The sequence below is a fragment of the Danio rerio genome, chromosome 15, assembly GCF_049306965.1.
Source record: "Danio rerio strain Tuebingen ecotype United States chromosome 15, GRCz12tu, whole genome shotgun sequence".
NCBI classification, from domain to species: domain Eukaryota; kingdom Metazoa; phylum Chordata; class Actinopteri; order Cypriniformes; family Danionidae; genus Danio; species Danio rerio.
In genome coordinates, this window is record NC_133190.1 from 18,791,780 (window position 1) to 18,804,599 (window position 12,820).

Sequence of the window (12,820 nt, forward strand, 5' to 3'; positions counted from 1 at the left end):
AATTTTAGTAACACTACAATAACTATATATGACATACTATTAATGTGTATGCAGTATAATGCTGTGATTTGTAACACTACAATACAGTAATTAACTGTACATAGTTTCCAGTTAGTTACCACTGCTGCTCTATTACAGTAATTAACTGGCAACACTGTTGCCAGCTACTCCCTGTATCGGTTCAGTTACAGTAAATAACTGGCAACACTGTTGCCAGCCACTCACTGTAATGGTTCAGTTACAGTAAATAACTGGCAACACTGTTGCCAGCCACTCACTGTAATGGTTCAGTTACAGTAAATAACTGGCAACACTGTTGCCAGCCACTCACTGTAATGGTTCAGTTACAGTAATTAACTGGCAACACTGTTGCCAGTTACTTACTCTAACCAAACTTTTACAGTGAGTGGCTGGCAACAGTGTTGCCAGTGTTCTACTGTAAAAAACCCCGGTAAGGTCTAACAGTGTATATATAACATTTTGAAATATTTATAATCATCAGCCATATATTTATATCGGCTATCGGCCTCCTAGTCTAAAGAATTATCGGTTATCGGTATCATCCAAAAAATCCATATTGGTGCATCCCTAATTGTGACGGTTGGGTTTAGTGTTGGGGAAGGAGTAGACAGTAATAACTGTGATATTTGGGTTTAGGGTTGGGGAAGGTGTAGACCTTAATAACTGTAATAGTTGAGTTTAGGTGTGGAGTAGTTATAAAAGTTAAAAACTGTGACAGTTGGGTTTAGTGTTTGGGAAGGTGTAGACGCTAATAACTGTAATAGTTGGGTTTAGGTGTGGAGTAGGTATAGACGTCAATAACTGACGGTTGGGTATAGGTTTGGGAAAGGTGTAGATGTTAATATATGTGATGGTTGGGTTTAGGTCTGGAGTAGTTATAAAAGTTAATAACTGTGACGGTTGAGTTTAGTGTTGAGGAAAGTGTAGACGTAATAACTGTAATATTGGGTTTAGGTGTGGAGTAGTTATAAAAGTTAATAACTGTGACGGTTGGGTTTAGGGTTGGGAAAGGTGTAAACGTTAATAACTGTGATGGGTACTGTAATCTTGCTGACAACATAATTTTGACACATGGGACTAGATAACTTCGGGTTACACCTTTACTACAAATGATGCCCCTTCATGTTATGGCCCTGTCTGGAATCTTTATTTCTAAAAATAATACTGCTTGTGAACAACTTAATTTTGTGTCAAAAATTCAGAAAACTAAATTTATTTTAAATAATTGGCTGCAAAGAGATCTTACAATTTTTGGAAGAGTTTTACTATCCAAAGCTGAAGGCCTATCTAGACTTGTTTATCCTGCTCTTTCTATGCATGTTAGTGATGACATTTCCAAAAATATTAACAAATCCTTCTTAGATTTTATATGGAAAAAAAAACCACATAAATTAAAAAAGGACGTTATATCAGGTAAAAGAGTAGAAGGTGGATTAGAGATGATAGATTTTTTTGATATTAACAATACATTTAAACTTAATTGGTTAAGAAATTGTCTAAAATATGAAAACTCGATGTGGTTCTTTATACCTCAATTTATCTTTCAGAAGCTTGGAGGGCTGTCTTTTCTCCTGAGATGCAATTATCTTCCTGGAAAATTGCCACTCAAATTGTCCAAATTTCACCAGCAAGTATTATTCGCTTGGAAAATTTGTTTTCAGCATAACTTTTCTCCTCATAAAGTTCTTTTATGGAATAATTATCTCATTACCTCTAGAAACAAATCTTTATTTTTACATAAATGGTATCAAAGAAACATATATTTTGTAACAGATTTGTTCTATGATAATGGAAACATACTATCTTATGAAGATTTTATGAGGATACATAACTTTCCAATTCCTTTTAAAGAATTTCACCAAGTGGTTAAGGCTATTCCAGCTGGCTTAATACAACTAATTAATAATCACCTTTCTTATGGAGGCGTTAAAAAGATACTCCCAGAATTAAAAATTGACAGTTTTGACATACTTTCTCCATCATATAATAATAAAAAAATTAGACAAGTCTTTCAATCTAAACACAAAATATCCCCTAGAGGGAAATATTATTGGAATGAAAAAATTATTAATATTAATTGGAAAGCTACCTGGTCAATACCCTTTAAATTTTGCCTTTTAAATAAGGTTAAAGAAGTGCACTTTAAAATACTTCACAAAATGTATCCTTGCAAAGCAACTTTATCTAAATTCATGGATATTGAGAGTACTTGCACATTTTGTAATATACATGAGGAAGACTTATCTCATCTTTTCTATAACTGTGATGCCTCTCGTAAATTTTGGAATGATGTTAGTGACGTGTTATTTGGGCAAAGAAATGTTAATTACAGGCTATCTTTAAAGGATGTGATTTGCACTTTTTCACACACAAAAAGAACATTCGAGTATGTTGTTAACTTCTACATTTTACAAGGTAAATATTTTATACATAAACAGAAATTTGCGAAATGTGTACCAAAATGTAATATTTTTTTATTAGAAATGGAAAATCTGAAAAAGTCTCTAATGCAAATTAAAAACAAAAAGAATGATTTAATGTTAGTTTTCATGAAGGAATTTTTTTCTAGTTCTGATCCCCCGCTGTAGTCGATGAGTGTATCCTAAGTTATTATTTTAGTTTATATGTATAGAAGTATTTTGTAATATTTGTTTTTTTTTTTATCTTATTTATTAATTTTTTATTTATTTTTTTTCCTTTGCAATTTTGTATACTTTTTTTTTCTCCTGTTATATATTACTTCATTAATTTTGATTCTTGTAATTATAGTAATGTTTATGGATATAATATATATCTCAATTGTTGTATTTTTACTTTATGTAATGTTTCAAAACTATAAAAAAAAAAAAAAAAAAAAGTTATGGCCCTGTCTAGCAGTCTGCAAACAGACCCTACTTGATTGTGGAGGCCATTTGAGTATGAACTTCTTTTCATGTTCAAGAAACCAAATGATCAGATTTTTGTGGCATGCATGTTATCCTGCTGGAAGTACCCATCGGAAGATGAGTGCATTGTGGTGATAAAGGAATGGATGTGGTCCGCAACAATACTGTACGATAAATTGTGGCATTTACTGTAAATGAACGGCAGTTGGTACTTAAGGGGCAGACAGTGTGCTGATAAAATCTCCCCCACACCACAAGCAGTCTAAATCAATCATTGACAAATCCATGCTTTCCTGTTGTCTACATCAAATGCTGAATGTCGGAGCAGAAATTGAAACTCATCAAACCAATTTTCCAATCTTCCATTGTTTAGTTACTCTGCTGATGTGCATTACCCTAGCCTTATCTGACAGAGTTGTCACCACTATGCTCCATTTTTTTGTACTGTTGTAGTTCAAGGTCTGACATGTTGTCTTATGTTAAAAGATGCTCTTCTGCAGACCCCGACTACAACTAGTGGTTATTTGAGTTACTGTTGCATTTATACAAGGCATTTTACATACAGAACTGCTGCTCATTGAATGTTCTAATTTAGAGATGGTTGTCTCTAAAACAATGTTATTTTAGTAAATGAATATCAAAACCATTGGTCAAAAAACATTTTTATTAATTAAAATAAAATGTAAAAATTCACAATAAATAAAAAACAAAAAAAAAAGGAAACTAACAACAGTCTCCGAAAAACTGAAATAAAATAACAATTACACATAACCATTTCCTAATGCAATCTACAGTAACATACTGCTCTGTAACTCAGTTAAAGCAAAATTACAGAATTTGCATTTACAGCACAATTTATCTTGCTGTATATGTATTAACAGAATTGTATGTATATTTTTACTGTAAAGTATACAGCAATTTTTACAATAGAATTATAAATTACAGTAACAAAACTGTCCTACATTAAAAAAAGTTTATATTACAGTTAAATACTGTGTAATTTACAGTAAATAGGATAATCATTTTCAGATTTAATAATTACTCGTTCTGTGGTGGTAAATCTTACCTGCTGCTGTATAGAAAAACACCTGTCGATGCGCTTTTAATGCAAACAAATCAGCCAAGATCATATAAAACATCTAAACCACCTTTTCTTCATTTGTGAAAAAGTCAATTTAACTACCAAATGGTGTTTAATATGAAGAATATTGTCTGAATTGCTCAGACATTGATCATTTTTACTTTCGTGTTTCAGCTGTGTGGTTTTCTGAGTGTGGGACTGTTCAAACTATAATTATGTTTTTTTGCTAAGAGGTTTGCAGAAAAGTTGGTAAACTGAACACTAAACTTTGCTCTGGTCTAAACTAGATGTGTTCTGTTAACTTTGCTCGACTAGATTTACTAAAGTGAAATATATAAAAAACTAAATAGAAATGTGTTCAAAATAATTATCTAAAACAAAACCAGTAATGAAACGAAACTGAACTGAAATTTACAGCAAATTTAAAAACAGTTTCAAAATAAAAATGAAAACTTTCAAAATGTCAAAGTACTGTATAATAACCTTGATGTGAAAATCCCAGTAGATCAGCAGTTCTGGTCTGTTTAGTACAACATACTATGCTTAAAGTCATTTAAATGACCTTTCTTCTCCATTCTGACATTCAGTTTAAACTCAGTGAAACAGATCATCATGACCACGTCTACATTCATAAATGCATAGAGCTGCACGTGATTGGCTGATCAGGTGTACCTAATAAAGGGTCAGATGAATGTTTTTAATAATGTGTAGTTATATGTGTGAATATGTAATTCTCTTTTTTTTAATCTTTTGCAGGCAAGCCAGTTCAGTATTATTCATACCATTATTAATGTCGCCTCCGTTCTTACTTTAATGGCTGTGGTAAGTATGTGTCAGATCTTGATGATAAAAACAATATTTGACATTTGGTAATGTATTACACTATAACATGTGATAAGTTACTTCACTTTTAAAAAGTGAGTTAACATGTTGCCTTAAAAGCAACTATTTGATTTTACTCAGAGTGCCCATTAACTTAACTTTTAGAATTATCCACACATTTTGTTTACTTAATAATTATAGGCAACAATACTCTCTTTTTAAAAAATAAGTAAAGTCAACTTATCGCTTTTTACAGAGCAGCTAGGCCCATTGTAATGTTTTTTTATTTTTTATTTTGCGAAAATAAATATACAATCACAGTACATTAGAATATACAATCACAGTACATTATAAAAAAAAAAGTTTTTTTGAAAAAAGAAATCAAACAGAAGGGGTATATACATCACGCGTTAAAGTCAAATTTCAAAAAGTCAAGTAAAATACAAATTTCAGTTGTTTTTAAAGTTTTTTTTGTAAAAGAGTTAGAAATAGTTTCAAAGTAATACTGTATTTTAGAAAGCAAAATATAATAAAAAAGTGTTTGGTTTGTACAGTTAAAGTCAGAATTATTAGCCCCCCAGTTTATTTTTTCCCCAATTTCTGTTTAATGGAGAGATTTTTTCAACACATTTCTAAATATACTAGTTTTAATAACTCACTTCTAATAACTGATTTATTTGATTTTTACCATGATGACAGTAAATAATATTTAACTAGATATGTTTGAGGACACTTACACTCTCAGAAAAAAAGGTACAGTAAAGGTACAATTTTGTTCCTAGAGGGAACAAAATATATAAGTGTACCTTTAAAGGTCCCATATTGGTCCTTAGGGTACAATTTTGTACTCAAATGGGCTATAAAGGTACAAATGTCCAGATTTAGGTTTGAAAGGTACATTTTTGTACCTTTTATAGCACATTTGGATACAAAATTGTACCGTAAAGGACCAATTTGGAACCTTTAAAGGTACAATTATATATTTTGTTTCCCTATAGGAACAAAATTGTACCCTCAGCTCATGATAAGATCAAGACACTATATAACACTAATTTAAATGCATTAATACTAAACATTAATACTAAAATACATAATTTATAAATATAATAAATAAATTGATTGAATTAAATATTTTTTATAATTAAAATTTTTTCATGTATTTAAATTTTAAAAATTCTCAAAATCGTTAATAATTTAATTTATAATTGAATGTAATTTTAATCATAAAAAACGTAAATACTGGTCTTTGCTTACTGTTTAAGTCCCTATAGTATATATGGGATGTAGAATAAGAACCATGCAGAGGGACAGCATCTTCATACAGGTGGTGATGTTGCTGTCTCTTTAAGAATTTGGCTTGTTGAGACGTTATAGTAGTGTTTGTTACTGAGGCAGCGGTCGGTAGAGTATGCTGGCTGTTTACACAGAACTTCGCACGCTTTTCAAAGAAAAGTCTATTTTGGAGTCCACATTTTTCAGGTAAGAATGTATTAAAGATATATTTTCATTCTCATTTTTACATGTGAAGCCGTGTTCTGTTGATTTTGTCTGACTCTCGGGTCTCGGCTTTCCCCCGCTTTAAGTGCTCCGGGCTGACTGGTGTACGTTGGCCTGCAGGATGGAGTTTGCTAAGATGTCTGCAGCTTATTAAAGAAGTTAATACAATATGATATCGAAGTCACCGAGGGACATAACGTTATAGAAGGTGAGTATTATATGATGTTAGTTTTCTCGGTGTAAAAGTTCCCTTTATCGCCTACGTTACGTATTCGCGCCTTATATCTTACTTAACTGCTTTATTAATAAGTGTTGCCACGGCGGAATATAATCGCAACCCAGATAGCAAAATACACTCGGTCCAGTTGCGGCTAGATTCTCGCCTGCCCGAGTCCGTCTGCTGTATCGTTACTCGGGCCAGATGCGGCGGCAGCAGCGAGCCGACGCTGCCGTAACCGTGCACCGGAATCGGGCCGTGAGTAATGTGCGGTGTGGCCCAGAGCTGGCGCGACTGAAGTCTTCATATACCTTGATATAAAACCTTTTGTTATTAATACTGGAATTTGTAATTATCGATAATGTTTTATATTTTGAGGCCATTTTCTAGCCACGGTGGACCGCGGAAATGTAATTTTAGACGGTTATATACATTGCCATTTTGTGAAGAAAAATCACAATTTTGTCACCGGCAAAGCAACTGATTATGTAAACGTGGCTAGTTACAAACGTGGCGTGTGTATGCTTGTACATATCTTCGTTTAAGTGTCTAAGTTACATTAATGTTGAGGAGTGTCCACAAACTTTCATGTCCAGAAATGTTGGTGCTTTACTATTGTTTAACGTTATACTTATGTTAATGTAGAATAACTATTAACATACCACGTTGTATAAATCGACGTTTTAAGTTATACTTTGTTCTTTAATGTAATAATTTGTCTTATTTGTTCTAAAACTGGTAACTTACCTTGAGCTATTTTACCTATTTTATTAATATCTCAAAATAAATAAATAGTTATTGCTTTATCTTATTGCTTTCCAGAAGTTTATGAAGTTTCTAATTGTATTTCAGGACAAGATTGAACAACATAATGCAGGCTAACAGCATCAGACCAATGAAGGCATGTCATATGAAAGCATGGCTCAGTTACAAGATGTAAGTATGTCTCATTATCTATACCATGGTTTTAATGGCTTACATACTATTTTAAATTTGTAGGTTTTTACTTACAAACAACAATAAATGTACACCCACGTGTTTAAAATTATTTTCTAGGTATTCATCGAAAGATGAGAGATCAACTGAAGAATTCTAAGGACCTGACTCTAAGGTACACTTTCTAAACTTTCTCCACTTGATTAATATTATTCAATTCTAGCTTTGTATGGATTCATTCATATTTGTTTGTATGCCACATCTTATGTTCCAGGAATTGATTTTACAGCAGCACTTCTCATGTTGCCAGCCTTGTTAAGCGAGACACTTTAACATTTCGTTGTGCTCAGGTGCGTATGTTGTTTTCTGTTTAGTATATGCTGTGATAAATGCATTTTATAATTCTTGATATTCTTTATATTAGGATGACGCAGTGGGTAGTGCTGTTACCTTACAGCAAAAAGGTCGCTGGTTCGAGCCTCGGCTGGGTCAGTTGGCATTTGTGTGAGGAGTTTGCATATTCTTCCAGTGTTCGTGAGGGTTTCCTCCAAGTGCTCCGGTTTCCCCACAAGTCCAAAGACATGCGCTATAGCTGAATTTGGTAAGCTTATTTGTCTGTAGTGTATAAATGTGTGTGTGAATAAGTGTGTCTGGATGTTTCATAATACTGGGTTGCAGCTAGAAGGGCATCTGCTGCATAAAACATGCTGGATAAGTTGGTGGTTCATTCCACTGTGGCGACCCCAGATTAATAAAGGGACTAAGCCAAAAAGAAATTGAATGAATGAATGAAATTTATATTAGTCTTTTAATCTGTGATACTTTTTTTTTTTTTAATCAGTGAATATTAATTATTTTACTTTCTATGCATGTGGATTTTTCTCTTCATCAGTGATAAAGTGACTGATATTAATGTCATTATTGCTTTGTCATTTACAGTGAACCATCTTCACCACATCCAACAGTTCAAGTACTGGGCGAGGCCATCGACTGGACAACTGTGTTAACAAGACGAGTCACGGCAGTCTTCAGAGTTGATGGGATTGCGATTGGCCGGGCTAATGATGTGGACGAATATACATTTTTGACATATCCATCTTATTAGAAGAACACCTTGATGTTTCTGCTGTGGAATGTTTTGAATGAACAGTGGACGGTGACGAGCCTCGATCTACTCCAGTTACCAGAGTGATCAACCTTGTTTTTTGTTTCTCTACATGCTCTTGGGATAATCACAATCATCAAGTTAATCCAGCACACTGCTGTCATTCATGCATAAAGCAAATTTTTAAATAACTTGTGGTCCTAATGACTATCAAAGAACATTTTCCAGATATGAATGCTTTACATGTCATGTTTATCAAAAGCATAAACACATATTGTGTTACAACAAATTACAACTCCACTTGAGGATGTCGAGGAGTAATCTACTGATGTTGAGGAAGAGGCTACTGATGTTTTTGGTTTTCTGCACTGTTGAAGCAATTTATAGAGAAAGTTTGCCTTCATTCTGAAATTCAGAGAAAATTTTGATGACAAATTATTTATTATGACTGAGTATTCTGACTAAAGACAAATACTTTGGACTTTATAAAGTGAAGTACTTGATGTAGCCTGTGTAATGTGTTTATAAATCTTAAACAGTATTCTTGTGGTCTTTGTATTAAGGGTAGATTATATACTGTACAGTGAGTGAACAATTTTTATTTGTTATCTAAATTGTTCTTTTTACTGTTTTACATGTCTGCTTTATACTTACTGTGTAATTTTATTTCTTGACACATTCAGTTGTGAGTTGTAATGAAATATTTTCTACATTAATAAATAAAAATGGACATCTGCGAACCGAAATGTTTTATTTATTTATTTGTGCATGCAGTCACCAATGGATCAAAATGCCTGGGTCAGTACCCTGAAAATGCTATATAATATAAAAAGGTACATTTTTGTACCTTCGGTGGGGGTACAAAATTGTCCCTTAAAGGGTACAAATGTAGAAGGTACAATTTTGTACCTTTAAATAGAGGTACAAATTTGTACCCTTAAGGGTACCACCCCAGTGACGGGCCATTTGTACCCTAAAAGGTACAATTTTGTACCTTTTTTTCTGAGAGTGTATATACAGCTTGCAGGGACATATAAAGGCTAGGTTAACTAGGCAGGTTAGGGTAATTAGGCGATATACTGTATAACAATGTTTTTTTCTGTAGACTATTGAAAAAAAATCGCTTGAAGGGAAAAAAATTGTCCTGAAAATGGTTCTTAAAGAATTAAAAACTGCTTTTATTCTAGCCAAAATAAAACAAATAGGACTTTCTCCAGAAGAAAAAATAGTATCAGACATACTGTGAAAATATCCTTGCTCTGTTAAACATTGTTTGGGAAATATAAAAGAAAATCACAGGGGGGTTAATAATTCTGACCTCAACTTTAAGTGTACATTTATGTATATATAATTTTGTTAATAGGAAGATTAAGGAAATACATTTTCTTTTCATGTAAAGCTTTTGTTTTATAATTAACAAAACCAAACAAAACATTTTCCCAAAGTAAAGGAAAAGTCTTTATCAGCATTCTCAATTACAAAAAAGGAAAAATCTTTCCAAAGAAAATTAAAATTTTTTCAACACAAAATTCCTTTTGTGCTGCTTACAAAAGGAACAATTAGTATCAATATCTTTTTTGTATTGTACTAAGAGACTATTCACTGGATATGTACAATAAAGAATTCTAAATTAATCTTCTTTTATCCTATTTGTAATTAAGCTATTTGGGATGAGCCATATTTTTTTCCAAACAATATCATGAAAAACATTTCATGAAAGTAACATTTGGAACTGATGGCCCCTTGTAACATACATTTACAAATGACTCATATCACATTAGCATTCTTTGAAATTAGTTTCATATGAGCAATTCTGTTGTTTCTTTTTTTTTCATTTGAATTTTTCTGGACTCCGTTTTAAAAGATTAATCAAATTTATTATTAAAAAAAGCATTTCTAATTTATTGAAATCATGAAATGTACACAATATAAAACAATTTATAAATACTGCAAAAAAATGATGCTTTTTTCTTGATTTAATTTGATTGATTTCATTACATATAAAACTGATGTAAAGCTAAGGGAATGGCATAATTATTCAACCCTTCTTCAGCATTGTTGTTGTTAAGTCATTAATTTGTATTGTAATGATTAAAACTGTATAAAGACATAATAGTTTCTTTAACATTGAATTAGTTTTTTTTATTTTTAAATTGTAAGAGATATAGACAAATCAAAATAAGCCTATATGCATAATTTAACATCAACGTGCATAATTCACAAAACCTAAATTACAAATTCCTAATGTTGTGGTTTGTATACATTTTCCAGGGTTCTTACATTTGTGATGTCATACTGTTGTTTATGGTGAAGAAGAAATATGCAAAGTTTGAGAGCTTGATAAAGTATGTAATAGCAGCATGTTTCTGTGAAATACTAACGATATAGTTTGAGAAATATATTATCACTCATTCTGCCACAACACAACATTAATCACCTTTATTTCATATCTCCTCAGGGCTGACAAAGAAATCGCATTGCAAAAGATGCCAGATCATTCGAAAAGAAAGTTCAGTTACTGAATTTGGTGATGCATGTGCTGCGAAATATAAGAAAAGCAGCGATTCTAAAACATTTGAAAGGAAATCTCATTCATACACTGAAAAAATGATGTCTGTTGCAAACAATTTATGTGTTGAATTTAATCCAACAAATTAAATTTAATAACGTTCAACATAATTTGTTTGTTTAAATTCAACCCAAATAAATAGTTTACAACCACTTAACTCTTCAACAAAATTGTAAATCCAAGAATCTCTATCTGTGAGCTTAAATCTACTAAATGTTATTTCTATAATATATTGCATATAAATAAAATCGCAGAGATTTGTGTTTTATGTTGAGCTATGTGTTATGTGCTACAGTATGTGATTTCAGTGTCTAATGGACTTGTAGAAACCTGAAATCCTAATATTTATCACTGAGAATGTCTTTTTAAATAGATGTATGTCGTTGTTAAAGGTGCTCCAAGATTTATAAGCCTAGCATGTATTGCAGAGTGAATTGTTGATATTTTCTATAAAATTTTATTGGTCTAGCATTGTAAACATAATCTGAAAATGAAAACATATTACAGAGTTTTTTAAATTACTGCATTACCTTCAAGGTCAGCTATACTACACATTTAAGTATATTGCATGTTAATATATGATTAAACTGACTCAATGTATTTGATTCATTTGTTTATTGTGATTTTGAATCGTGAAGCTGCCTTTTATTGTCATGACCAATTAACCATTATACATTTTTTAAACATATATACACATATTTAAAAATAGTTAGCTGTTGTAGCTACACAAAGTTACCAGAAGAGGTCACAGGAACTCACAAAACACTCAAAATTGCGATTACAAATTAGGTCAATATCATTTTTAAAGCTGGAGTGTGACATTGGACTTCTGTACATGATAAACATACTTTTACAAAATGCCAACATTTAATAGCCATATAATGAGAGTATTTGCATCATCCTTTCTAAGTGTGACACTAACTGATCACAAATAAAACACACCTTTTGTTCTCTCTGGGTCATTATCACAATAAAGTGCCTATGATGTCCCACAAGATAGAATCAGTCCTATATGAACATAATGCACAATAATGAAATGCTGATGTTTTAGTATAATTGGTTAAACCTTTACACACATGCAGGTAGAATTATGTGTTTTGAAATATGCTTTTGTAAAATTTTGCCATATTCTTTCATTGGATGTGATTTTGCCATGTCCTACACACTGCTCAGCCAGTCTAAAAAGTAGATAAATTAGATCAAATTAAAAAGATTTTAAAATATTATTTTGTCTTTAACAAGTTTTTTGACAAAATAAGTCATTTTGATCTCTATTATTTTGTTTTTATAATATCATTAATCATTTTGCACGTGTCCTTGAGTTTGATCCACCACATTTACCACATCATGACCCTCTCATGACAAATTTAAAATCCCTTTAAGAAACCCTCTGATGGACTCATTGGCATCCCCATTACCATTTTGCCTTTCTTCAGAGGAGGTAAAAACATCTGCTGTGTTTTCCTCATATTGTGTTTGAAACTGAATGTTGTCAAGCTTAAAGTGACCTCCCTGTCATAGTGAAATATTAATTACTTTTTTGAAAATCAGAAATCATAAATATAGCTTTTAAACTGTGCACAAAGAGCTTAAATAGGGAAACACTATACATGTTGAATAAATACTATCTTTAGCCAAAAATGTCCTCCCTCTCAATGACCACCCTGTCACAAATCCTTCCTTGACA

At 31.9% G+C, this 12,820-nt stretch overlaps 1 protein-coding gene and 1 long non-coding RNA gene across 6 annotated transcripts in view; both read left to right on the plus strand.

The window, feature by feature from the left end:
• p2rx8 (purinergic receptor P2X, ligand-gated ion channel, 8) overlaps positions 1-11,738 on the plus strand; it is a 29,926-nt gene extending 18,188 nt beyond the window's left edge. For 2 of the 5 annotated variants that reach the window (XM_073922807.1, XM_073922808.1), the window contains exons 11-13: positions 4,744-4,809; positions 10,836-10,909; positions 11,023-11,738. In XM_073922807.1, the coding sequence (XP_073778908.1) occupies positions 4,744-4,809; positions 10,836-10,909; positions 11,023-11,086 (204 nt within the window). In that variant the 3' untranslated portion in view covers positions 11,087-11,738. 5 annotated transcript variants of the gene reach the window in all.
• LOC137487735 (uncharacterized) lies at positions 6,210-9,304 on the plus strand. Its single transcript, XR_011006434.2, has 7 exons — positions 6,210-6,288; positions 6,393-6,514; positions 7,376-7,459; positions 7,580-7,634; positions 7,734-7,809; positions 7,884-8,060; positions 8,399-9,304. It is a non-coding gene; the product is annotated as an uncharacterized lncRNA (long non-coding RNA).
• Positions 11,739-12,820: the final 1,082 nt, after the last annotated feature.